The sequence below is a fragment of the Biomphalaria glabrata genome, chromosome 1 (genome assembly GCF_947242115.1).
Source record: "Biomphalaria glabrata chromosome 1, xgBioGlab47.1, whole genome shotgun sequence".
Classification (NCBI taxonomy): Eukaryota; Metazoa; Mollusca; class Gastropoda; family Planorbidae; genus Biomphalaria; species Biomphalaria glabrata.
The window spans coordinates 72699352-72713247 of NC_074711.1; the positions used below are offsets into that span (position 1 = coordinate 72699352).

The 13896-nt window shown below is 32.7% G+C and overlaps 1 protein-coding gene across 1 annotated transcript; it reads right to left on the minus strand.

The window, feature by feature from the left end:
- Positions 1 to 362: 362 nt before the first annotated feature.
- Positions 363 to 11974, minus strand: LOC106071948 (ribosome biogenesis protein WDR12 homolog). Its single transcript, XM_056013047.1, has 11 exons — positions 11817 to 11974; positions 7319 to 7407; positions 7025 to 7125; positions 6680 to 6786; positions 5888 to 6006; positions 5211 to 5371; positions 4421 to 4466; positions 3231 to 3454; positions 3017 to 3122; positions 635 to 758; positions 363 to 522 (listed from the first exon to the last, which is right to left on the minus strand). Exons 1-11 carry the CDS (start codon positions 11873 to 11875, stop codon positions 378 to 380), a joined length of 1281 nt encoding a protein of 426 aa, XP_055869022.1. The 5' UTR covers positions 11876 to 11974; the 3' UTR covers positions 363 to 377.
- Positions 11975 to 13896: the final 1922 nt, after the last annotated feature.

Below are 13896 nucleotides of genomic sequence, written 5' to 3' on the forward strand. Positions count from 1 at the left end.
TAGCAAAGCTGTGCCATTTACTGCTTTGCAGAATGTGATTTTGCATGATTAATTGAAATTAGGTTTTAGTTCTAGAAACAATGAAAAACAAAATGAAACATCTAAATGTACCTATCACAGTGATAGTCACTGATTTGTTTTACATTTTTGAAGGTCAAGCTGTCAATCCTAATGAGATATTACTGATGTGTAAAGAGCATTCATGAATACTTTGTATATAATGATTATACACAATCTGCACATCTTCTTAACAATAGTTGTGTATTGATTTCTAAAAAGGGGATATATATTTACAAATGTTCCTAGTTTTCTTTGACACTTTATTACATATGGAGCAAAAAAAAATAATTGAAAGACATACATTTTTAAATATAGATTTATTTCATTTTTTTTCTCAGCTCATAATTAAATATTTTTAGTTGGTTGTCTGCTCCTCCAGATAACATCAATTCAGGAATGGACCAATCAACAGCTAGAATTTTGTCATCTTGGCCAATGAGATTATATAATGGAGCCTTTGGGCTTTGTTGAAAAAAAAAGGAAAAATTATTGACATGTAAAAAAGTGACTAAAAATATACATTTTTATATAAAAATTTTGCTAACTTATTATGTATTAAAACTATTATAAATACCTTCTTGTATCCCAAAGTTTCATCAGCATATCATGGGAACCAGAAATAAAAAGATGTTCATTGACCTTAGACCAGTCAACACTTGATACCAAACCAGTATGGGATGTGTAGGTGCTCTTCATTTCTAGACATTGGAATTATTTGGAATTCACATTTATTCAAACTTGTTGTTACAAATACCAAACATGATTCAGTGAGCAAGAGTAAGTCTTAATTACCATAAATTACATCCACAAGATTTATATATAAAACTAAATATAATGTAAATATAAAACTAATTTTAAACTATGAGACAGTCCTATTAACTGTAGATACTGACATATTTTATTAATCCAAAGCCTAGGATAAATACTGCAGACATCACATTGAGATCAAGGTAACCACCATTTTAGTTTTCCAGGACAGGATAACTTTGTCAGATATTACACACTTCTAAAAGCTTATTACATTTGGGTCATTCCCATGTTAATTTAGTATATTTAACTGTAATTTTGTATTACATTTCCACGCATTTCAAACAAAATATAAAATTTAAAACAGTGTTTTTATTTCAAAAACATTAGTTTTAATAACATCCCAATTTAACTTTACATCTACAAGATCAAATTAGAATAGAGCATTAATAAACAAATTTGCATGTCTTGTGTTTAATTATTTGTGCATGTACTTTATCTCCAGATTAAGTGGGTAAATAAAATCAAAATCAACACCTGGTGCCTAGCATGAAGTGGAGGGATCATAAAGGCCAGAAACCTTACCCGAAGTAAAGGCTGTAAGGGCTCATAATCCAGTCATGCCGGTAATAAAAAATATCCTTATGAAATCTAAATGCATTAGAAAAATGGAACAGATCACAATGAAAATGCCATGTGTCTGCAAAAAGACAACATAAGCTATGTGACATTACTACAATTAAATTTGGTCTAGACAATCTTTATCGTTAGTTTTAAATAGCAAAATAAACCCCCTTACAAAGTTTAGTCATCTGAATACTGGAGGATTTTTTTTGTGTTTTTTTTTTGTTTTCTATCATCCCACCTCAAAATATTTGTCACAGGTGTTTATAGCTACTTCCCTTGTTAGAGAATTCCTCAACTATGAGTGTACTTCTTTTTATATGTTTTCGCTCTTGATTTTTCAAGTTGACAGTGTACATTGGAATACTGCAACAGATTTCTTGGGCAGCGTTTTATGTCACAATCCTGCAGCAGTGCTCTTTTCATTTCAATAGTCAGAAATTTGTATATTTTCCTCAACGGATTTGGACAAAATCATTTAAAATTGGAAAATAATGATACAGTAAGAGATAGTAATCACAACACAGAGCATATTGTCTGGCGTGTGCATGACTATAAGAGAGAGAGGGGAAGGGGGGGGGGGAGACGTTTTCGTGAGCCATTCTTTATCACTTACTTGGCACACCCACCCAGATTAAGACAATAGTATCTATACATGATGTTACACATACTTTACACCATGCATACACATACAAAGTGATGCTAAAAATGTATCAAAAGCAGAATGTTGAAAAGTTCAATTAATGCCACAAGCAAAAAAAGCATACGGCAGACAGAAAATTTCAATGTTTTATTCAAATTTTCAGCAACTTGGCATAACTGACTTTGAAAGAACCACTTTTCTCAATACGGACAAAGAAGGAAAAATACTCAAGCAAATCAACAAACAATTTTAAGCCAATACTACTTTATGTAATAGAGACCTAGAGAACCACCATCACCACCATGAGAAAATTCAGGTATTCAATATCTGCCTCAGGATGATTCTTATGAACCAATGGCTAAACAAGATCTCAAATGAGGAATTGTGGTAAAGAACATAGCAGCAGCCCATTTTAAGTAGATATTCTTCAGAGACACTTTTCACAAGCCTGCATCCAAAATCACAAGACAAGCCATTACCGTACCTGAAACCTCCAAAGAAAAAGGAAGAGGGGACGACCCAGGAATAGATTGTGCAGTGATTTGAAAGCAGATGGACAAGATTTGGGACAGTTGGAGAAACTAGCCCAGAACTGAGACAACTGAAGGATGCTGGTTGGTGGTCTAGTTTGAGGTGTGATGATAGAAAACAAAAAAAAAAACAACAACAAAGTAACAAAAAAAAAATCCTCCAGTATTCAGCTGACTAAACGTTGTAAGGGTGATTATTTTGCTATTAATAACTAATGAAAGATTGTCTAGACCAAATTTAATTGTAGAATCTATTATTTGAAATGTTTTAACTGTCAGACTTGAGTTTTCCTACTGTGGTCAATTAGCTAGTAATTCTTTTCCCAAAAATATAAATCAACTGTTACATTTCTAGGTTCCACCCATGAATTTGCAAGCTGATAAGAGGAATTGTAACAAAAACAAAGCATACCTTTAGTACGAAGATCATGTAATCGGACATGTTTATCAGCTGATGCAGACAATATAAGTTTTGATAATGGTGAGTAGGCAATAGAGAAAAATGCTTTAGACCCTTCCTGGAAAAGATTAAATGAGACTTGTAAAAAACCTGGCTTTCTGTGTCACTATATTTATAAAATATACTTTACATTTATCATTTTTAGAGTCTCAGCGGTGTTTCTTACCACAATCTGTGTTTGCTCTGAGCGTGTCATATCCCATACACGTAGCGTATGGTCCCAGGAAGATGTGCAAATAGTAGATCCATCAAGCCATGTCACAGAAGAAACAGCTTCCTTGTGGCCAGACAGTGTCACTAATGGTACTCTAGTGGAAACACTTTTACCCGAGCTCTTCAACTTTTTCTTTGTTCTCTCTCCTTCTTCCTCCTCCACTGTTAACCCATCAACTTTTGGAGGAAAAAAAAAAAGAGTATATTAACTTCGTCAAAAATGTTTTAATCTTTTAATAATGAAATTAGAAATAATTTAATATTCAAATGTGGTATATATTAATATGAATGCCAAAAAAAAATTCATACAAAATAAAAGGGGATTTCTTTGCAATAAAATTGTTCAATTTCCTAAATTTTATAATTTTGTATATTAAGTAACACAGTTTTAGCAGTTTTAACAATGCTGCTTCATTAGACTTTAAGAGAACAATTCATCTTTTGCAAAAGAATGAATGCATTTCAATGTGATATTGTCACTGCCTGTTCTAGTTGTAGGCGTGATGACCCGAATGTCTCTGAGTGTTGTAGATACCTCTTCTGGTATTGCTGTAATGTTCTTTAATTAAATACTTTCTCATACGCACTAGATTTCCAGGTGCGTGAGAACACTAACGTACTGAACTCTCCAACCACAAACATTCCGAATTATTAATAAACGCTCTTGTAGCAGACAAGAATTTTATTACATATAAAATATAGATCACAAAAGATATTGGCGACTTCAGCCTTCACCAAATATAATACAATAAATACTGGCTTCTCATGCCATGTAGACAAAGTAATCATATCAATGAAATATTCACAATATAAGTCCGAAGAAATCTTTCAAGTTAACACTTGCTCAAATTTGTCACCGTACATATTACAGACAGATAAAATTATATTACAGCCACTCTCTGCTGGAGTTCTTCACTAACTGATTAACATTGACCCTTATTTTAGAGTCCCTAAACTTATTCTCGTGCTTACCAGCACAGAATATTAAAATAGGTGACTGAGTGTCACTTCATGTCACAGGGGTTCTAAAATTGGAAATTATTAACTTTCTTATAGGTAATGCCACTCAAAATTATTTTTTTTTAAACAAACTTATAATGGATAATCATGTTAAGTTTAATATTCATAACATAACAAACTCACCCAAGGACCAAAGCTTCACCATTTTATCCCAAGATCCTGTTACAATCTAAAAAATACAATAATTGTTAAAAACATTGTTGTAGTAATTTTGTAAACTTATATTTACTCTAAAATTTCTTCATAAGGGCAAATTTGTGCATGTATTTAAAAACTTCTTATATTTAAGCATCACATTTTCTGTATACAAGTGAGATTTTCTAATGGGTAATAATAATTTCTAAATACTGATTTCTACTTACAAAAGGAAATGTTAAACAACTCAGAACAAAGATTTTATTTATCAGAGTTAACAGAAATGGAAACAATGAAAACAAGAAAGATTTTTAAAAGTTTTAGGTAATGATGGAGTATGTTTAAGGGTAAGTTATTTTAGGAGTAAACTAACAAACCTGGATCCTGATCTTTGAAAAATTAATTTTGGGAGAGGTAGAGGTGGCTACTAAATTACAAAAAATATAATTAAGGCCAAAATTTTAAAAATGTATTTACTTCTGATTTTCTCAGCTCTCTTGCTACTCACCACTCTAGCTTATTTAAAAATGTTATGAACAAATCTAATTGATTTATACAATTTTTTTTGTACATCATGATCTGTTTTCTTTGGATTTTATAAATTATCAAATTTACCAAGTACAAAATGGCCTTGGCTGGAATTAGTAATGGTAATTAACCCTTGTGATAACCATAAAATAACAAGTTAACAGATGGCTAAACAAAGTGGAGAACTTTACTTGCTCCATCTTTCTTTAGAGTCTCAAAAGCTATCAAAGACAAAAAAAACTAGTCTTACCCTTGCACCATCTGTATTTACAGCTGCACAGTCAACACTTCCAGCATGACCTTTGCAGGCATATAGACAATCTACAGCTTTCTGACTTTCTTTCCAGCACCAAACTAACAATGTTTGATCTTGGGACCCACTAATAAACATACGATCAGCAGTGGAACCTCCTGTAAGACAATTTAATTACTATTACTATATTTTCATATTAGTTCTATTCTCCCCTTGAAGCACGATGTATAACTTTTAAAATCAACATTAAAGAAGAAAATCTAGAGATTAAGAAAAATCAACAGTAAAGAAAAAATTGACCAGTACTAAAAGGGTCTGTCAAGTGAGAATTCTCACGTACAAATTTTATTTTTTTTTTTAACTTTTTAAAGATTACTTTATTTCAACACCAAAAAACATTTATTATGAAATGAAACAATTTTATTGTAAAATTAGTCAACATCTTACTATTTTAAAACCATATTGATAGTTTATTGAACTGAAAATCTGAATAATGACCATCTTTATCATACAATTTTATTAACATGCAGGGTAGAATCACTAACTTCAAAATATTCCTCTCAAATAAAAATATGAAAAATTGTATGAGTTGGAGATTACTGTACCATTCAATAATTTTTTTAAAAATCTTTATATGTTTTTTTTTAATTTAAAAAATGTTATAACCATCTTACCATTTGAGGGAATCCATTCAACACATTTGACTGGTGCTAAGTGGCCTGAAATAGTGGTTAAACATTTCCCATCACGTGACCAAAGCTTTAAAGTATTATCATAGCAACCACATAGAATCCTAAACAAAGAGAAGATTATGTTCGACAAGGAGTTTTTTTTTAGTACAAAATAAAATACATATTTAAGATTAAAAAAATGCATGTATAATATCTGTATATTTAAGGACATGAGTGTGTAAATAAAATCCAAGTAATACATAAGTAACTGGTTAAAAAGTGTTCCCCTTTCAAACCTTGTGATCTATAGGGCTGATGATGTAAAGGTCACCTGTTTCTGTGGCGCACAGTTAACGAGGGTGTCATGTGGTCAGCACAAAGACCGACCGCCTTTACTTTTCCCCAACTAATGTCAGGGACCAATTAGAGCTGTGTGAACTCACGGAACCCTAAAGATCCTGAAATTAAAAATCCAATCAGGATTTGAACCCGGGACCCCCAGTCCAGAATCTGATCGCTTTACTACTCAGCCACTGCACCAGCTAAGTAACTGATTATCCAGTAACTAATATATAAAAAAAAATGTATTAAAAATCTATGACTTTTATGATTTATTGATTTTAAAACAACTTCTTAAGAAAAAAACTGGATAATTTCGCATTAGATAGTGCTTGGGATCTAAACAATGAGTGTTGTAAATGCACATTTTCTGCAGTCTGTGATGAAATGTTATCAACCTAGTGTACCTATGAATTTTACACCAAAGTTGCCAGAATAACCACTAACACCACTTACAAGCTATTGCTTCCTCTGACACAGCTAACCCAGTCATCATGTGCTAGAGAAGTTTCTGGTCTGGGGGCTGCCTGTCGCTCTACATATTCAATCTCAATAACAGCTTCCTGGAGAAAAGGTTACACAAAACTGCAATAAATAACTGCTAAGTGAAATTAAGATCCCTGAGTAAATATATTATTCAACAAAAAACTATGGCTTATTATAAAATATTTATTTTTACTGGTTATATAAACTAGTTATATACATGTATAATGTATTTGTAAAAAAAATATAACTTGATGTTTTATGTATATAAGCTTTTACAGAAACGTTTGAAAATAAATGCCAAAATATCCAACATACAGAAGATACATTTTTTTCTTCAAGATGAGTTTCAAGTGATGTCCGTAGAAATTCTCCATGGATAAGAAAATCAAATTCAATAAAACTATTAGCTGTTTTTCCTAGAAAAAGCAAAAAATAAAAAGAAACAAAAAAATTGACATTAGTAGACATAATTTTTAATACTTATTGTTAAAAAATAAAAGCTAAAAACTCTCCTCATATTTGTATAATATCCACAAATAAAAATACTGTATCCACATTAACTGAAAGCTCATTTTTTCTATTTATCAATTTTGTTTTTAAATTACTCACCTTCATTTAGTACACTGTAAATAATGTTATTCAATTCCTTGGCTGTGATTGATGCAGGTATGGAGTAAGGATTGTCTGGTATTGAATATCTGTTGTGTAAGGACAAGGAGTGGGATAGGAGTAGGACAGTCATTACATTTTGCTAATTAGCATGTAATTAAGCCTATAAACTATAAATTATCATTTATAATCTAGATTGTTGATGATCTAATAAAATCTAATTTATTCTAAATATTTAGCCTAGTTTAGACATAAATAAATGATAGCAAACTGATGTATATACTAAATCTAGTTAAAATAGCATAAAAGGTGATGCCATGATGGCCTGTAAATTTATGTACAATAATATTTATAATTATAATAATATAAATTATAATCATAATAATCATATAATAATATAATCAAATAAATATAAATTTGACTTCAAGTCCAAGTTCAAGATATTTGGGAAGTGAACGCGGACACAGGTCGATCATGGTGCATCTAGTAGGCAGTAGTAGGTTCAGCAGATAACTAGACTTACTAGATAATAGATCTAGACTCTATTATCACATTATCATTCATTATGAATGATTAGAACTGATTAGATAATAGATATATTAATTATTATTATAATTATTTATTAATTATTTGATAATCTGTGGACCTAGATCTAGAGTAACTTACATCTATCGAACACCTTCGTTTTAAGGTACTTATCGAACACCCCATTGTATTTTTTTAAAATTCTCCTTTATTTCGATGTTTATGAAGAAACTAGTCCATTCATATTGTGCATCGTCCATTTCTTTATAGTTAAGTTATATTTAGTTTCATTTTCACCCGAGGATAATTGTTTTACTTATATTCAAAGTACATTGGTAATACTGGTATAAAAATTTCACTTTTTTTGACCTCTTGGGAAGAGTGAAGTGAGTAAGGGTATTTTTTAATGCCAATGATGCTTCAGCTAAACAAAACCTATATAATATGCTTCTAATTAGGCTGAGAAATAATTTGCAACTATTTGATTAAAGTGTCCTTTGCTACCCAAACATGAAAATTGAGGTTTAAATAGGGGGTGTTCGATAGTAGCAGTTTTTATATAAGCAATCTAAGCTTCGTAGGATATCAAACACCATTTTAATATTAAAAATAAAGATCAAAGGGATATAACCCAAAGAAGACAAAATATTTAAATTATATATTTTTTAATTGTTATTTTTTAAATAATGTAATGCAAAGTTCATATATAAATTACTCATGTGTTACAATTTGTATCAGCTAATTGTGGTTTACCGTAAATGTGCTATATTTTTCTAAGTAAATAGATTTACATCGATATGCACTAATCGTACCCATTTTAAAAGCTTGATTTTATGACACATATAGTTTGATGCTATTATCATAGTTGTGATGACACAGGAACGATGAATATAGAATATATCCAATTGTGTTTTTTTTTTCAGATGCCCCATTCTATTAACTTCTGAATTATGTGTTATAAACAAATACCTAGCGCATGTGCTTGATGTGAAGAGATATTAAAAAAACGAAAATGCTAAGGGGGAGGTATAGAATGTAGATATGGTATTTTGAAATAAAAATGTCTTTGGTAGGTAAAAAAAAAAGGGGGGGGGGGGGAGAGAAACAGTCAAGACACTGTATCAAGAGATCATCAATAATTGATCGACCATTAAAATGTGACGCCAGCCTCAAATACATAGTCAGTTGTGCTTCTCGATCTAGACGTGTGGCGCAGGGTCTATGAAATTATATATATATATATATATATATATATATATATTACCATAAAGATTGATAAAGCTCATAATGAGCTACAAGGACACTCCTTTGAAACATCACAAATACTCAATAACAATAACACATTTAACCACTCTCTTATTCTGCCTACAACCCCTTATCCGCGCTTTCTTCTTACGCAATTCCACTCTCCAACATTCACACTTTTTCAGTGCAAAGTAACAACATAAATTTCAAGACTCAATTCAAACGCAGCCACCAGACTAACACACAACAAAAAAAAAAAAAGGTCAGTGATAGCCCAACACACAGGTGTAAACCAGGCCACCAACACAGCCCCAAAACATTGTTCAAGTTGTAGTAAGAACAATGTTGAGGGGAAAGGGGAAGGAGCCATCAGTCGAGTACCTACAGTCAAGCTGCTAATTAGGTCACAAACACTAGGCGTGATAGATATATAGATATGTTGTTTGTGTGTGTGTGACAAATACTAAGCGTGCTCTAAAATATGGTGGGTTTTTTTGGTCAACCAGGTGGTTTAGGGAGGGCGGATCTATCTACATCTATAGGTAACACAGCTCACAAGCTACCATAGCTGTTCAGCCCCCCCCACCCCCCTTCCCAGACCAGATCAAAAAATATCTAGCACTGACTTTTGGGCTGTTACATACACTGAGCGTGCTAGATCGGCAGCTAGTTACGTAGGGCCACGTACCGTATGTTTTGTTTTTAGGTCAACCAAGTAAACTGTTGTGTCCTGCAATGACTTGGGGAGGGCGGGATTATCTATTGGCTACCAAAGCTTATTAGGCTCTCCCTCAAATAAATAATATATATGGATTTATTAATGGCCTTATATCTCAAAATAGCTTTAGACCTAAATAAGTACTGGTATGGTAATGTGTCAGTAATGCATTACTGGGCTTAGCACAGCCAGTTTCTAAGCTGAGCTGATCAGTGATAGATTCCTTCGATTAGGACCATGTGAAAATGACTAAAATCTGTCTGTCTTGACATGGCGTAAAAAGAAAATGATGTAAATAAAAACAAATATAGATTATAACACTTTTGAAACACCATACTTTTCACAAAATTTTTAGATTATAACACTTTTAAAACACCATACTTCTTGTGTGTTCGATAAGTGATAAGTTCTTAATATGTTCGATAAGATAAGATAAAGGTAAAACAGTGTTCGATAATTTAAGCTTTTGAAATCATTGACCTGACCCACTTTAACATCAAATATAAGTTTAACTTTGAGTAGTAATAGAATAAAACATGTCTACTTTTTAAGAAAAATGGATGAGGAGTTCATAGATACAAGCAGTTTTTTCTAGGTCTAATTTTTACGGAGATACACAAATTCAAACATAAAAAATGTCGGCGACTGAGCTTAAAGGGAAACTCTGATAGTTTTTCAAATTTGAGTTATGACATATTTAAATTCTGCGTAAAAAGTTGTAATAGTAAACATTATAGCATTTTTTATTTAAATGCTTAGAAAATTTTATATTTAATAAATTAGTCAGTAAATTCTTGACATCTAAAAAAAAAACAGGATTCCTTGAGATTCTGTTTTAAGTTATTTCATGCGTCACTTCCCTCAACAATACTGAAAGAGAAACTTGATTTAACCAATCGTATCGCTTCAATCTTACAGTAGCTGTTAGGCTGTTAGGCTTAGTGACAGCCTAGTCCAGAGCTATGATACAGTTATATATATAAACATGTATAGATAGATCCAAAAGCATTAGAATAACTCGAGAAAAAAAAGTAACATTTTCATCTAAGCCTCTCCCTATCCCAAGAAGTAAATAGATCTAGATTGTGTGTCTGAATGATTCGAACAAGCTGGTCAATGTAAGGCTAGTCGAGACTACGTGTAATCGGTCATGACAAGAAAACCAAGCGATAGTGTTTGTTGTGTGTTGAGTGGTCTGGCGAGAAAATACACACTGCCGTGGTTAGTCAAGCATGTAAATCTACTTTAACACGCATTTTTTTCTTTGCTTACAAGATCCTAGATCTAACTGCATAGACAAAGATGTATAAAATGTATTTCTTTTATGAGAATGTAAACTTTGCTGTATAGTCTCCTGTTATACAATAAGCCAATAGATTAAAACACCTTTGTGATGTCACATAGAAACCCGGTGAAAGTCTGACTGTTTTGGATGCGCAGGAAAATTACGTCGGAAAAACATCAATTACTAAGTCTAAGACTAAGTTATTATTGCAAATAAAAAAAAAGAAGAATATATTCATTATCTGTAAATCAAAACACATATTATATAAAAAATTGTCAAAACCATCGGAGTTTCCCTTTAACTTGTTCAATAAACGTAAGTTACTGTAGTCAATTTCAATTGTCTGACTCTCACTCTCAGAAGTCTCAGTCTGCTAAGCTGCTAGCCTAGGGCTAGTGACTAGATGGCTGCCTGGTCGTGCGGTTTGAGCGCTGGACTGTCGTTCGGATTTATCGACGGTCGAGGGTTCAAACCCTGTCCGCACCCATCCCCCGTCGTCCTGCGGGAGGTTTGGACTAGGAAGTAAACTATCTTCAACTCTGAAAGAACATCCGAAACATGTAAAACATTTTACAAACAACAAAACATTTTTACAAAACAGTCCTGACTAAAACTTCATTAAAGAGGATTCTAGACTAGACTCTAGATCTATATCTTATTAATAGCAATTCTAGATATCTTGCAGTAAGTGTGTGTTTAAAGATCTAGTTTAAATTAATAGTTACTGTTCTTGTCTTGTAAAAAATTTAGCTTGAACATGCGGTACAACATCTTCAGTTGCCATTTTAATTTAGCGAAACCTCAAATTTACAATGTTGTGAAAATCATGTTTCCGAGCATTGGTGAGGTTCACCTTGCACTTAACTATGTATCTCCACCTAGGGGCACGCTTCCTGGTGGGTGGGAAGATGGGTTGGAGGGGGTACAACATGTTGACAAGAAAGGCGTTCAATTTATTTTTCATTTCTTATTCCATATGCTGGGACTAATTCTTCCCTAGTGCTATTAGAGCATGGAATGGGTTGCCTGAGCTAGCCAGTAAAACCAGTGACTTGGCAGAATTTAAGTCATTGGTTAATATGCATGACTAAATGCATGACGCGTAGGAAGTAATCATCTTCTTTTTTGAAGTAACGTCTGTATTAGGCCTATATAAGATAAGATGACTTAGCAAAGTAGGCTAAGTCTCTTAATAATAAGCACGATTAGATTAACAACATATAATATGGATACACAGGTAGGGGTTTTGAAGGAACGTCTGTGATTTATAAGAGAATAATAATAATCATAATAATAATAAGGCTTAGGCTAATTGTCTTCGAGTCCGAAGAATTATGACGAATACAGTATTTTCCGTGGCCAATGCGGTAGCCTACGACTTCATAAGACCTGGAGCTACATTCTGAAATTAAAACAAACAAAATATGTAAAAATCCTTTTTTTTTTAAAAAAAATAAAAAATCTTAGGGGAATAACTCCGCATCTTCTTTCCTTTGCGTTCCTCGTGGAATTATAAGGCCTCAGTAAAAACACGCCACTCTCCACGGTCTCTTGCTTGTTTTTACAAAGCTTATATCAAATCACTCTGTCTGTCTGTCCTTGTGTATGTCTGCTTTGCCAACGTGGTAAAAATTAACCACTCTGCTAGCGAAGAGTATTTGAACATGGAAGATTGTATAGCTATCTATTGTTTCTATTCATTTCACTAAGCCTCAGACGGCAGCCTAATATAAGCTTATACCATCACTTCAGTCAAGTACTTTTTGTTTCCCTTTGTTTGAGATACCAAACAAAGTAATTTATTATTATTAGTTTAAGTAACTAATCGGTTAATATTTTTAAAAAAATATTTTTTTTTGTATTCTTGTGTTGTCAGGTAAAAGATTGTCATTGTGCAAAATTTCAGCATGATCCGAGATTGGTGTCGAAGAAAAAACGTGTATAAGCTTTTGGCCAGACAGGCAGACATAGTGAATTGATATAAGCTTTGTAAAAAAGGGTGCCATGATGATTAGAGTTTATGATTTCGTGAGCAGGCATTGCAAAGTCCTGTTGGTTAGTCGTGCAAGCACACTATGTTACTCACAGGTCAAATCTATTGGCTCTGTAGGGAAAAATAAGAATCTTTGGTCGATTTGTTTTTGTATAGTGTTTTCACTGTTTTGTGTTTCTGATTTACATTTTATTGGAGATTTTGTATATATAAAGGCCAATCCATAAATGATAAATAGCAAACTTTCTGTGTGTATCCGGTGTACTGAATCGTGAGGTGCCGACTGAATATGGAAGTATTGATCAGCGATTCCTTTTAATAAACTATGAAAAAAAAAACCATTTTCATGATAAATTAAACAATATCAATGACGCTAAATTGAACATCAATATTAGCAAGCAAATAAAAACAAGGTTACAAAGACAGTTTGTGTGGAAACACAAACTTAAAATTGGCCCCCGAAGTGGTCCACCCAGGCAGGCTTCAATATTTTCAGAAAGAACATCCAAATGAAATTATATCAAAGACAAATGAGAGATAAGAATGGAGAAAGAATTTAAGGTTGACAGATCTTGTGTAGTGCCCCAACGGCCCAATAGATCAAATGATAGGTGCAAGTGAATGCAAAGTTAGATGTGAACCTGGCCCAACTAGTTCCCCTTTCATCTATAGAGCAGATGATGTAAAGTTCATGTTTTTGTGGCCTACGGTTAACGAGGGTGTCATGTAGCCAGCAAAACGACCACCGCCTTTACTTTTCCTCAACTAATGTCAGGTACCCATTAGAGATGGGTGGACTCAGAGTCGCCCAA